The sequence below is a fragment of the Myotis nattereri genome (genome assembly GCF_964212035.1).
Source record: "Myotis nattereri genome assembly, chromosome: 12".
Lineage (NCBI taxonomy): Eukaryota > Metazoa > Chordata > Mammalia > Chiroptera > Vespertilionidae > Myotis > Myotis nattereri.
This window is the reverse complement of record NC_138087.1, coordinates 55,662,416-55,675,778: the sequence shown is the minus strand read 5'-3', so window position 1 is coordinate 55,675,778 and position 13,363 is coordinate 55,662,416. Positions and strand designations below refer to the sequence as shown.

The window sequence follows — 13,363 nt, the reverse complement described above, 5'->3', positions numbered from 1 at the left end:
AGTGAAGTAGGGCCAACGCTGCAAGTTGCCTGAGGTCAGACCGAAACGGGTTAAAAGTGACTTTAAGTCCTAACCTAAAGCACAGGTAAGTGTTCTGTAAACTGTGGGATCCTATCGGTAGCTGTCAAGAGGCCACTCTCCATGAGTTTATGGACCAAGGCCAGGAAGGGGGGCCAGGTGGAAAGAGGGGCCAGGTGGGGCACTTTCTTTTTTCTTTAATATATGATTTTTTACAGAGAGGAAGGGAGAGGGATAGAGAGTTAGAAACATGGATCAGCTGCCTCCTGCACACCTCCTACTGGGCATGTGCCCGCAACCGAGGTACATGCCCTTGACCGGAATCGAACCCAGGACCCTGAGTCCGCAGGCCGACGCTCCATCCACTGAGCCAAACCGGCCAGGGCAGGTGGGGCACTTTCAGATCTTCACCCAGCACCCGCGCCCGCCTGCCCATCACAACAATCCATTCCCACGGGCGCTCGGACGGGCTGCGCGCGACAGAAAGCGTTGGCTGTTTATGGCCCGGCAAGGCCACCGTACGGTGCCAAGAGTGCGGCGTTCTGGAGGAAGAAATTCCGTGGCCTCAGGACCCGGGTGATGGGTGACCCGCTACCTGCCCGGCGGCGGCGAGCGACTCCAGCAGGAGGTCGGCGTCCCCTGATTCTCGCTGTTTTAAAGGAGGGGCGTGGCGGCCGCGGCGGCATCTCCCCCACGTGATCCGGCTCGGACGGCGCAAGCGCCGCGCGTTGGGGTCGGTCAAGGTCTGCGCCTGCGCGGGCTCGCTCGCCGATCCGGCGGCCGGGGCTACCGGGCGTGGAGCCGGGCGCCCGCGGCGATGGGTGAGTGCCAGGAGCTGCGGCGAGGGGAGCGCGGGGTCACCCCGAGCCTCGGGGTGGAGGGTGTGGGCGCACGGAGGGGGGGCTGAGGGGGCGCGCCGCCCGGGTCCTCCGCGCGCTCGCACCGCGTCCCCCCGGCGCGGGCTCGGCTCTGTGTTCGCGGGGTTCGCGGCCCCCGAGCGCGGGGCTCCGCGGAGCCAGGGACGGCGTCGGGCCCCCGCGGCGAGCTTTCCGCGAGCGAGGCTGTGTGTGTGTGTGTGTGTGTGTCTCGGGCGCGCCCGGAGCGGGGAGGTGCCTGGGAGCGCCCGCGCGCCGCAGGGCGGGGAGGGCCGCCTCTGCCCGCGCCCCGGGAGAAGGGCGGCGCGGCGGCCCCCCGCCCCCTGGGGCTCCGGGACCCCGGACTCTGGAACGTCGGAGACGGAAGGGGCATCCCTGCCACCCCCCGCCCTCCCCCTTCCCACAGGTTGGCCGAATGGACGCTGCAAAGAGGTAAGTCAGTCGCACGGACAGACAGGGCTTATTCTGCGACACCATGTTGCTTCGTGCGGTGCGAAACTCGTGTACAAACAAGGCTTTGGGGGGCGGGGGGGAAGGTGGATGGCGCTGCTCATTGTAAATCTCTGCTGATTATTCGGCGTTGGGCTGAGCTGGGTGGCGCATGCCGGTGCCTCAGCTACGGTTACCCTCCGGGCATGGTTTTTGTTCTGCCCCTTGCAGCCAGCCGTGCGCAGCTGGTCCGAATGAACACCTGTCTCTCTCCCTGTAAGCGGTGAAGCCCTGGCTAATGTGTAGCCGCCTCTGCCCTTGCTTTGCAAGGATTCCATGAAATTGAAAGGGGCTAGGCCTGGCCCGGTTCCCGAGTGGTTCCGGAGCACAGGTTCCGCACTTGGGAGTCACTCACCATAGTGCATCTCCGGGAAAAATCACAAGTTCTTATCTCGAAGAGAAACGGACTTGTCTGGTCTCTGGTAGATTAAGGTAGGCCCGGAGAAGGGGGTTTTTTTAGTTACAGACATGGCTGTGTATGTGGAGCAGCAAGAGCCTGCCATAACCGGGACTGGAACCAGGCTGGTCTCGCTCCGAATGCTGAGTCAGGTCTGCGGGCCGGAGTTCACATCCTTTGAGAATTACAATCGCCTTCTCCACGGTTTTGCACAAAGACCTTTGTGCTGGGATCGCATCTGGGTCTTGTTTATCTGAGTGGGCTGTAAATTCAAGCGAGTATTTAGACTTTACACTGTTTTCTTATGCAACAAAAGTGTGACACTTGCGGTTGCTCGAAAGTCAACTTCATTAACTTCCTAACGTTGAGATAGTTGGAGTGTTTTAGGGAGTGTGCAACTATGATAAATAAATTTTGCAGTTAAAGAACTGAAAATCAGTTTAGCAAAGAAATTTAACCATGTTCATGGTATAGATAAACATAAAAATTCTAAACTTCATTTCCCCAGAATACCGTGCACGCTGCCCTTCCTTCCGTTGCCAAGTTCAGACCCTGTTCACACCATCCTGGTGTGTAGGATGAAACTAAAGGGAAAGCTTTCAATCTGTCAAGTCTGGGTTTCATTACATTTCTTTTTCCTGTGTTTGGGCCTGTAGGTATTTTTTTAAAAGTCTGAGACTCTGAATAATGTTCTTAAAATTTCTCAAAATAGTTCAGTACAGCCCTAACCGGTTTGGCTCAGTGGATAGAGCGTCAGCCTGCGGACGGAAGGGTCCCAGGTTCTATTCCAGTCAAGGGCATGTACCTTGGTTGCCGGCACATCCCCAGTAGGGAGTGTGCAGGAGGCAGCTGATCGATGTTTCTCTCTCATCGATGTTTCTAACTCTCTATCCCTTTCCCTTCCTCTCTGTAAAAAATCAATAAAAATATTTAAAAAATTTTAAAAAATAGTTCAGTACAGTGGTTAATAAATGACATGCTAACTTCTCTTAGCCACTGTTTTCTGCTTAATAACAGTCCTGTTATTACTGAGAGTCATTACAAACTGGATGAAATAACTTTAATTTGCGAAATTTTAGAAAGTAATGCTAATACCATTTCAGTAAGAATTAATGAACATGGACAAATTATTGTTCAGATGCACAAATAACTTGGTCTGTATTATCACGGGACATATACTGTTAAATAGCTTGTAGGTAGCAACTTTAGAATTTAAAATATGTTGTGTTCAGTATGTACAAGTGAAATTGTTTTCATTCATAAATTGTCACAGTGTATTGTGTAATTATATGTACATAGAGGCCCAGTCGGGGGCTCAATCCCTCAGCCCGGCCTGCCACCTCTCGCAGTCTGGGACCCCTCGGGGGTTGTCCACCTACTGGCATAGGCCCGATCCCTGGGCCTAAGCAGGCAGTCACTCATCCCTCTCGAAATCTGGGGCTCTCACAGTCCGGGACCCCTTGCTCTCCGTACCGCCCACCTGCAGCGGAGGCGGGAGAGGCTCCCACCACTGTGCTTGCCAGCCATGAGCCCTGGCTGAGTGGTGCTCCCCCTGTGGGCATCGCCTGTGTTGAGCATCTGCCCCCTGGTGGTCAGTGCGCATCATAACGACCAGTTCTGCTGGTCATTCTGTTTGGTCAATTTGCATATTAGGGTTTTATTATATTTTTGAATATTTAGAATATTTTTGTTGATTATAATGTTTAGTTCTGAAACTGAAGAAAAAGCATTACATAGATGTGAAGCATTTCTTTGCTAAGTTTTAGTATAGTACTAATAAGAGTTTATTTTTAAACTTATGTCAGTTAGCTGAAACAGTAAGAAGTAAGGATACTGAAGATTAAGTAATCAATAATTATCAAACCCTAAACTCGGCAAGCTTCTTCTTGAGTATCTATAATTTTTTTTAAAACCCAAAATGTCATTGGCTTCTTTAATTGGTTAAGAACACAAAATGTAACAGGCGGAAGGTCTGTTTAAAAACAAATTAAGCCCTAACCGGTTTGGCTCAGTGGATAGAGCGTCGGCCTGCAGACTCAAGGGTCCCAGGTTCGATTCTGGTCAAGGGCATGTACGTTGGCTGCCAGCACATCCCCAGTAGGGGGTGTGCAGGAGGCAGCTGATCGATGTTTCTCTCTCATCGATGTTTCTAACTATCCCTCTCCCTTCCTCTCTGTAAAATAATCAATAAAATATATTTTAAAAAAAACACAAATTAAAAGGCTGTGGTTTTGGTTTTATTTTTTTCCAATTCTCTTGTCAAGACATATACCCACAAAATAGTGTGTGAAGGGAAACTCATACATAACAAGTTGTATCCTGAATTAAGGGAAATGGCTGTTGAAACAGGAATTAACAAAGTCAGCAACAGATTAATAATTTTTTATTTTTTAAAATATATTTTTATTGATTTCAGAGAGGAAAGGAGAGGGAGAGATAGGAAACATCAATGATGAGAACCACCGATCGGCTGCCTCCTGCACGCCCCCTACTGGGGACCGAGCCCACAACCCAGGCATGTGCCCTTGATCGGAATTGAATCCAGACCCTCCAGTCCGCAGGCTGACGCTCTATCCACTGAGCAAAACCAGCTGGGGCTAATTTTTAAAGGCTGAGTCTTCAAATACTGCATGGCACAGTGCTCTTCTATATAAAGTACTGCTGGATATGAAGGTGGAAGTCTATAGATTTTAGCAAAAATGCTTTTCCAAGAAAGCAAATCAAAGCAACACAATCAGCAGATCAAGGAGGGTATCAGAATGTCAACATTTCATATTTGTTATAGAAAATTCTTTTTATCCAGGATGGACTAAAATTTCAGGCCAAAATGGACACTTTTAACATTTCTTACTCTATCCATATAAAGTTCTCTGTTTCTTTCCCCCTCACCCTGTAATTCAGCATGAGCCAGTAGAAAGATGGTTGCTTTTAGAATTGGCTATTCTGGTTTTGTTTTTGGTTTTTTTTGTGGTGAGAATGTCATAGAACCTGGGTGCTTTATGCTCATATGCCATGACTGGTGTCCCACTGTGTACAAAAAGCTTGGCGAACCTGGCTTCCCACTTTTGCTTTTTCCATTGATGAAGGTTAGCTTGAGGAGGATGTATTTGTCACTGAACCTTTGAGACTGGAGGACAGTTGCCAAATATCAGGTTCCATTCCTGTAGGATCTTTCCTGTGGGCCATGAGAAAGATGCTCTTCTCCTGAACATAAAGAATATGATATGACGCACAAAGCCAAAACAGGCTTGGACTCTGAAAAAGAGTGCATATATAGTCATCCCAATCAAAGCCACTGTGGAGATGGTACAGATTGTGAGGCAACCATCAAACCACAATTCTCCACAGACTATCTTAAAAAGTAATAAAAGTTTTAATGAAAGTGCATAGCATTAAAATTATGAAACAAATAAAAATAAGCATCTAACTAAAAAAATTAGAATAAAATAAATGTAGATAAAGCAAGAGAAAAGTGATAATAAAGAGGAAAAACAAATTTAAAAATTAAAAAATAGTAAAATTGGAAAATTCAAATGCTGGCTTCTTTGTCAAGATGAGAAGAATGTAAACTAGATAAACTGGCTAGCCTGCTAGCCCTGGCTGGTGTTGCTCAGAATTCTTGGTCAGGGCACATGCCCAGATTGGGGGCTCAATCCCCTAACCCTGGCAGGAGGCAGCTGTAGGTGTTCACTCTCACATCAGTGTTTCTCTCTCCCCCTCCCTCTCTCTCTAAAAATCAATTTTAAAATATTTTAAAAAAATAACAGGCTACCCTGCTCAAGAAAAAAGGGAATATAAGTACACAAGATTAGAAGTATTTTTTAAAAATAGAAAGTGCTTTATGAGACTATAAATAAACCAGGAATTTTTTTTAAAGGAAATCCAGTTATCAAAATGACTCCAGAAAAGAGAACCTAACATCCATAACAATGGGAAATACTGAAAACGTTACCAAAAAGCTACCATTCCTCAAAACACCAGGCCCAGATGGTGTCACAGGTAAATTTGTTTTGTTTTTATTTAAATACAGTTGGTATACAATATTATATTAGTTTCAAGTGTATACTATTCAAGTGTGACTGTCTCACTAAGTCTGGTATTATGTCACCATGCAAAATTATCACAATATTATTGACTATATTCCCCTTCTAAAGGTGAATATTTTTAAATTTGAAGGAAAAGATAATTTTGATAAGACTTAAATTGTTCACCATCGGAAGGAAGGAAAAATAAGATTCTTTTTACAAAGCCAATGAAATATTGACACCTGAACTTGACATGATAGTAATAAATTGGAAACTTGTCTATGTTGTGAATAGTAATGTGAAGTTTTAAAATAAAATATTAGACCATGATATTTAGCAATACATTAAAACAGGGATCCTCAAACTTTTTAAACAGGGCCAGTTCACTGTCCCTCAGACCGTTGGAGGGCCAGACTATAGTTTAAAAAAAAACTATGAACAAATTCCTATGCACACTGCACATATCTTATTTTGAAGTAAAAAAACAAAACGGGAACAAATAGAATATTTGTATTTGCATGTGGCCCGCAGGCCGTAGTTTGAGGACCCCTGCATTAAAAGAATATTTCACCATGGCCAAATAGGATTTATACCCATATTAGAAGGAGGAGTAATTACCAAAAAGCATGCTAATGGTAGCTTATCCTTGTTGAGCACCTGTTGTGTTCTAGACTCCTCTCCTGGGTTCTTTCTATGCATTAACTCAGTTAATTAAGCACCAATGAGGTAGGTAACATGCTGATTTTATAAATGAGGAAACAGCCATAGAAATGTGGGGTAACTTGCTGACGATCACACAGTATCGATGTGGTGGCGCCAGGATTTGAGCCCAGGCAATTAGCTGTAACTTTTAAAAGTTACATGGGTTCTGCCTCCAGTATCCACATGATCATCCCAGTGGCTTCTTAAAAGTATCTGACCAGAGTTCAAGGTAGATTCCTGATTTAGTGTTTGTGGGAAGGGGTGAAGATGGTTGAACTTTAGTAAAACAGGAATAATATACTAATATATTCCCTTCTCATGTTTGAAAACTAAGAGGCCCTATTCTCAGTTGATCATTAGTACTAAAAAAAAGGGAATCCATTTTTTTACAATATGTTTTCTATTGATTTTTAGGAAGAGAGAGGGATAGAAACATTGATGAGAGAGGAATATCATCGGCTGCCTCCTGCACGCCCTGTACTGGGGATCAAACCTGCAACCCGGGCTTGTGCCCTGACCAGGAATTGAACTGGCCTGGCATTAGGACCCGACATAATGGTACTGTCTGCTGAGTTTCACTCTAATCTAATCCTGCAGGGTCAATGGCACTGGTTTGGTTCTAAGTGTGGAAACGAGCCTCAGAGAGGTACTGCCATTTGCCTTTTGTCAATTTGGAACTTTGTCTCATTGGTCTGACACTATAGGCCTTTTGTAGTCCTGATTAGACCTCATTATTGTCACTAACTTTTAAAAACAGTTGAGTAGATGGAGATAAATTTAATTGAAAAATGTAAGAAAGGAAAATACAGTGTTATTCTGAAATTAGAAAATATAAACTAATTTTAGCTTTTTATATGTATATTGATAAAAATAGGGTTTTACTATGTCATTAAGTGAAGAAGCATATGAAAAATACATAAAATCTATTGAGTGAAAATGGAACCCCCCCTAAACAATGTAGTACGAAACAAACAAACAAAAGTATTGTTGGGTTTTTTTTTCTGTAACATTTTTTTATTGATCAATAAAAGCATTCACTCCCTCTCCCTTCCTCTCTCTCTAAAATCAAAAAAATATTTTTCAAAAAGTTATTCTGGATGCCAAAGAGCCTTTATTTATGTGGATTAATATTTGTGGTCTTAGAAATTAAAACAAAATTTAAAAACATTAATTTACTTTAAAATAGCGATGATAAAAATCATTATATGTTAACGTAAACAACATTTTCATGAAAAATAACTTGTTCAAAAAAATATTGAGAAGAGTGTGATTTATAGTTTTGCAAGTTTCTTTTAATGTCTGGCTTAAAAGCTAGGTCGGTCTCATATCTGCTTCTGCATTCAGTCTGTTGTACTAGTAAGTTGTTTTGAAGTATATGCAGAAAATCCAGCATCACATCGTATATAGTTGGAACAGGGAGGACCTCCTGGACCACAGAAAGGGCCTCAGGGACCTCCAGGAGTCCTTGGAAAAACTTGGAGAACTGCTAATCTATAAAGGGAAGTGTCCAGAAATTGGAGGAAGGTTTTGGGGGAAAAAAATCCATGTGTTTAACACTGTTTTTAAAGGTTTATTGTCATTTTATTATTTGTAGGTTAAAAAAAATCCTTCATGAAGACGACAGATCTTAAGCCACATGATGGATTCAGAAGCTCATAAAAAGAGGTCGCCAATCATAACATCTTCAAAACAAGATATATCACCTCATATTACAGATGTTGGTGAAAGGAAACATTATTTGTGTGGCTGCTGTGCAGCTTTCAGCAACGTAGCGATCACATTTCCCATTCAGAAGGTCCTCTTTCGGCAACAGCTGTATGGAATCAAAACCAGGGATGCAGTGCTTCAGTTGAGGAGGGATGGATTTCGAAACTTGTATCGCGGAATTCTTCCCCCATTAGTGCAGAAGACAACCACACTGGCACTTATGTTTGGTCTGTATGAGGATTTATCTTGCCTTCTCCGTAAGCATGTCAGTACCCCAGATTTTGCAACCCGTAGCATGGCAGCAATACTTGCAGGGACAACAGAAGCAATTTTCACTCCATTGGAAAGAGTTCAGACACTGCTGCAAGACCACAAGCATCATGATAAATTTACAAACACTTACCAGGCTTTCAAGGCACTGAAATGCCATGGAATTGGAGAGTATTATCGAGGCTTGATACCTGTTCTTTTCCGTAATGGGTTCAGCAATGTCCTGTTTTTTGGCCTTCGGGGTCCCATTAAGGAGCACCTGCCTACCGCAACAACGTACAGTGCTCATTTGGTCAATGATTTTATCTGTGGAGGTTTATTGGGTGCCATGTTGGGAATCTTGTTTTTTCCAATTAATGTTGTAAAAACTCGCATGCAGTCTCAGATTGGTGGGGAATTTCAGTCTTTTCCCCAGGTTTTCAAAATAATCTGGTTAGAACGAGACAGGAAACTGACAAATCTTTTCAGAGGTGCCCATCTAAATTACCACCGGTCCCTCATCTCTTGGGGAATAATCAATGCAACTTATGAATTCCTGTTAAAAATTACATGAAAGAAATAATTCAGTGCCATTTACCACCTGACGAGACCTTTAAAGAAGAGTGTAGTTTGGCCTCGCTCCGAATTGGCCAGTATAAGTTGGTGTCGTAAGTTCAGGGCACAATGAATTATGGCAAAGCTATTTTCCTTAAGCACCAACAAATGCAGAATAAAAGGTTTCAATAGAAAAATTTAAGGGTTTTTGGGTGTGTTTTTTTTATAATTTTTTTTATTGATTTCAGAGAGAGAAAGGGAGAGAGAAACATCAGTGATGAGTCCGAGTCATTGGTTGGCTGCCTCCCGAATATCCACTACTGGGGATGGAGCCCGCAGCCTGGCTTGGGCTCTGACCGGGTACCGATGCTTCACCACGAAACCACAACGGCCGGCCTGTTTTGTTTTGTTCTAATTATTACCTGAGAACTTTGGGCTAATTGCTTGGTTAATAGCTGTCTGTCTATGGATGGCTTTTGCTGAGGAAACTAATAGCCAAGATAGTCTTTTATTAAAACAAGTGGCCATGACCAGCCAGAGAAAAGGCTCTTAGGGCCCCTTGAATTCTCAGGCTTACTTTTATTACTCCATTTCTTGCTTCTCTCCTCTTAGGAGGAGTTGCAAAGTGTAGTCTTTGCTAAACTAAAGCATATACACAAGGAGCAGGACAGAAGAAAGCTTAATAGGTGTAAGCTTTTCATGATAAATTGCTTGTATTTTGAAACAGCACCTGTTGGGATAGTCATTATCCACACTGTTTCTATTTAGGCATGGTAGACTCCAGCAGCTAATGAAAGCTCCCATTTGCTTTCTGGATTTGAAAGTTTTCAGTGTAATTCTGAATGTGACCTTAAACCTGTCCAGAATATCCTCTTGTTAATTTCACTGCCAAAAGGTGGGGAGACTTAAATTTTGTCATAGGCGTTTCATCTTACTAAGTTTCAAATTAATTATGTAAAGATCAAACTCTCTTTAGCTCAATTTCTTTGAATTATTGTTGCCAACTTAGCAAATAGCTTTGGGAGTTTTTCCCCCTTTACGTACTAGTTTGTCTTATTCAAGTACTCTGTTCTCTTGAAACTCCTTTTAGAAAACACTTCCATAAAACTTTATTTTGAAAGTCTGTGTAATAGAATCCCAGGTTTTATTCCTGGTTTCTCATTGTTGTGTGTGTGTGTGTGTGTGTGTGTGTGTGTGCACGCGCGTGCGCGCTCAGGATTGCTTTCGTCCCACAGTGTTGGCTGTCTTTTTTAATTTTAATTTAGTTTTGGAAATAGAGACTTGTATTAGGATTTTTACATTTTGGGAACCCAATTTTACCATTTTATCATTAAAACAATTTGAGAGGATCAGATCTAAATAAAGACATTTGAAGGGTTAATTTTAAATTTCTAGACTGGTAATAGGTGGATAGATTAGTCATCCCTTACCTAACAAAAACGTATTTGTCAAAGGAATCAGCTTTTAAGATGTATTTTCCAGATAAATCAGGCAAAATGATTCATACAGCAGTTGAATGATTAGTAATCATGAAACATCTTAGAAAAGTGGTGTTTTTTTTAAACCTACATCTGTACATATGTAGTTAAGATTGCTTTCCAGCATCTGACATGGCAGAGTAGTTAGGATTCCTACTACCAGTTTCTCATCAGGCTGGGTAATTGCATATGAAAATGTGCACGTAATGACCAAAATAAAATCAGGGTCTCAATTGGTAGTTTACTCAGCTTCTGGGCAGATAGTCTAAAACAGATGTTTACCTCTACATGCAGTATGGCTGGTCAAATAAAATGAACATCCTTCTTCCAACCAAAAGGATTAGGAAGCATAATCAAGCATTTGTTAGGCAATAATCAAGCTCAGGAGATTTACAACAGCTCTGTTTGACAGTGTTGTGCTAAAAATGGCAGTTTACTTGAGCAACCAAGGTGCAGATGTCAGGATTTCAGAAAACTCACCAAATAAATGTGAGTAGCATCCTTTGGCCTATCAAATAGAGTCAAGGGTGAGGATTGGAAGCAGTTCTTTCAGAAATGAATGACATTGGTACTGTGCTGCGTGACCCCTCATTTGTGTGTGAGCCGCTGAGTACTGCCTGTCTAGGTGCTCAGCATGTGGCAGGTGTGTTAGCCTGGGGTCATGCGCTGGCCCTGGAAGTGGACTCCATGGGCCTTTGGTCCCACAGGGCTTGCTTTTGTCTATACACTCCACACAGGTGGTAGAAATCTTAAGTTCTAAAGCACTTCGTAAAATACAAGTGAAGTGAGAATATAAAGGAGGACACTTTGGTTTCTGCTGTCTCAAATATGTGGTATTTACAAACAATAAATATTCTTAATGGTTTTAACTCATATTTTTGGATTTCTTTGTCACCTTTTACAGCTTTTGAAGACCAAACTGCAAATACATTACCAGGGATGGTTCTTTGTTGTCCTGTAGACTTCTTAAATTTGACAAAAAGTTTAACACAACTTGTAACCAACAGCTTTGTCTGAACTTGAAAATAAGTCAAATTTATGTTACAAGTAAGATTCTACCTATTGTTTTTACCTTCAGTGTGAATTAGTACAGTAATTCTGAAAAGGCAAATATGATTAACTAACTATTTGAAAAGCTTTAAAAGTGGCCCTTTCTGTTACATATGTGACACAGACTGCTCATGAGCACGGGGCACTTCCGGTTTTGCCTCCTATATTCATGTCTGATGTTATGGATTCCATATTTAACATACGTAAAGTGGTATGAGCCCTCAGGACTGCACCACAGACTAAACACAACCTCTGGTGGGAAATTTGTGTATGTTTCATTTGTGTTGGAGACAAAGTTGATGTTGTTTGTCTCAATAGTCAATATTCATCTTATAGTTATATAATCACCTATATATTGTGAACTGTGCGGTAAAACAGAATTGTGTAAATAGAATCATTCTTGGGAGACCTGAAATTCCCTAGCTTAATTACAGTGGTAATACTCAGAAGGCTGTGCAAACATGTGAGCAAATAATGGGTGGTAGACAGGATTTGTGAAATGGGACCTGGAGGGCTTCCCAGTAAGCCAATCATGATGACCAACACTGGTTCAGTGCAGATGAAGTATGGAGCATGAGGGGTATGCGGTCAAAATGAAGGCGAGATAGGAGATCATATTTGAAGAAAGACTTGATTTCTTCTAAATTAAAATAATTCTTTGTTTTCTCATGCATGTAAATGCGTATCAAAGACTTGAACACCTATTCTTACATTTGAGACTTCTGTTTTTAATGCTGATGTTTTCCCCCTTAATATTAAATATTTGCCTAAATGGCTCCCAAATTATGGGGCAATCTCTACAGTACATGTTTCCGTTTTGAAAGTTTCATTAAAAGTGGTTAAGCACACAAAGCTGTTTTTGTTTGAATTTTGTGACTGTGAGTTTAAATGAAACCTGTTAAATGTTTCAGAGTTAACATGCTTCTTTTGGTAATTCTTTTTGGAATAAAGTTGTTTTCTTTTTTAAGTCCATTTGGTCTTTTGTGGTTGGGTTAGTTACTAGCATATTTCCTTTTTTTTTGTTTTTTGTGGTAAATTGATCTGTTAGTATTTGTGTTGATAATACGTTTAGCCACACTATTTTGATTGTTAGCAGCTTTCTATGGGGACTCCATCTTGGAACAAGAGGAGTTCCAAATAACTTAATTTTCCAGATAGCTAAACTGCAAAGTATTTTGATCTTTAAAGCTTTTCTCAAGTGAAATTTTTTTTCTACTGAGTGTAAAACTGTCTTGGCGAATTCAGTTTGCCAGTAATTTCTGTTGTAATCATATCCCTTTGGGTCATGCTTACCCCAGGCTAGGGGTCTAGATGTTCATGCGTTTCAGGATTTTTCTATCTGCTTGAAACTTCATAGCTGCTCCATTGTTTTAGAGTGAAGCCATATTAGCACACTGTTGGTTTACATGTTAAATTGTAAGGTGCTCCCTGTGTCTAGAGATCGGTGTAGCTTGATGAGGACAACTAGGTAAGGGTAAAGTATTTCTGAAACTCCATTTTAGGGTACAAATTCATTACAAAAGTGAATATCCTGAACTTTAGAATTGATAAAAGTAGTATTTTACATGCCATCTGATGAAGTGTCATTTTAATTAACCCACCTGCGGCAGCCATTATAGACCACAAAGTGAGGGGAGCATGTAGAGCAGTGGTTCTCAACCTTCTGGCCCTTTAAATACAGTTCCTCATGTTGTGACCCAACCATAAAATTATTTTTGATGCTACTTCATAACTGTAATGTTGCTACTGTTGTAAATCATCATGTAAATATCTGATATGCAAGATGGTCTTAGGCAACCCCTGTAAAAAGGTCGTTCT

General features: G+C 41.9%; 1 protein-coding gene across 1 annotated transcript; it reads left to right on the top strand.

Annotated features, from left to right (window-relative positions):
- The first annotated feature begins 8,136 nt into the window (after nt 1-8,136).
- On the top strand, nt 8,137-11,363 carry SLC25A51 (solute carrier family 25 member 51). The gene has a single exon (XM_081103334.1). The coding sequence runs from the start codon at nt 8,143-8,145 to the stop codon at nt 9,034-9,036; it is 894 nt and encodes a 297-aa protein (XP_080959460.1). The 5' UTR covers nt 8,137-8,142; the 3' UTR covers nt 9,037-11,363.
- Nucleotides 11,364-13,363: the final 2,000 nt, after the last annotated feature.

Bases quoted from the DNA above. Each gene is read 5' to 3' on its own strand.
- SLC25A51 (XM_081103334.1), top strand. From the start codon at position 8,143: ATGATGGATTCAGAAGCTCATAAAAAGAGGTCGCCAATCATAACATCT.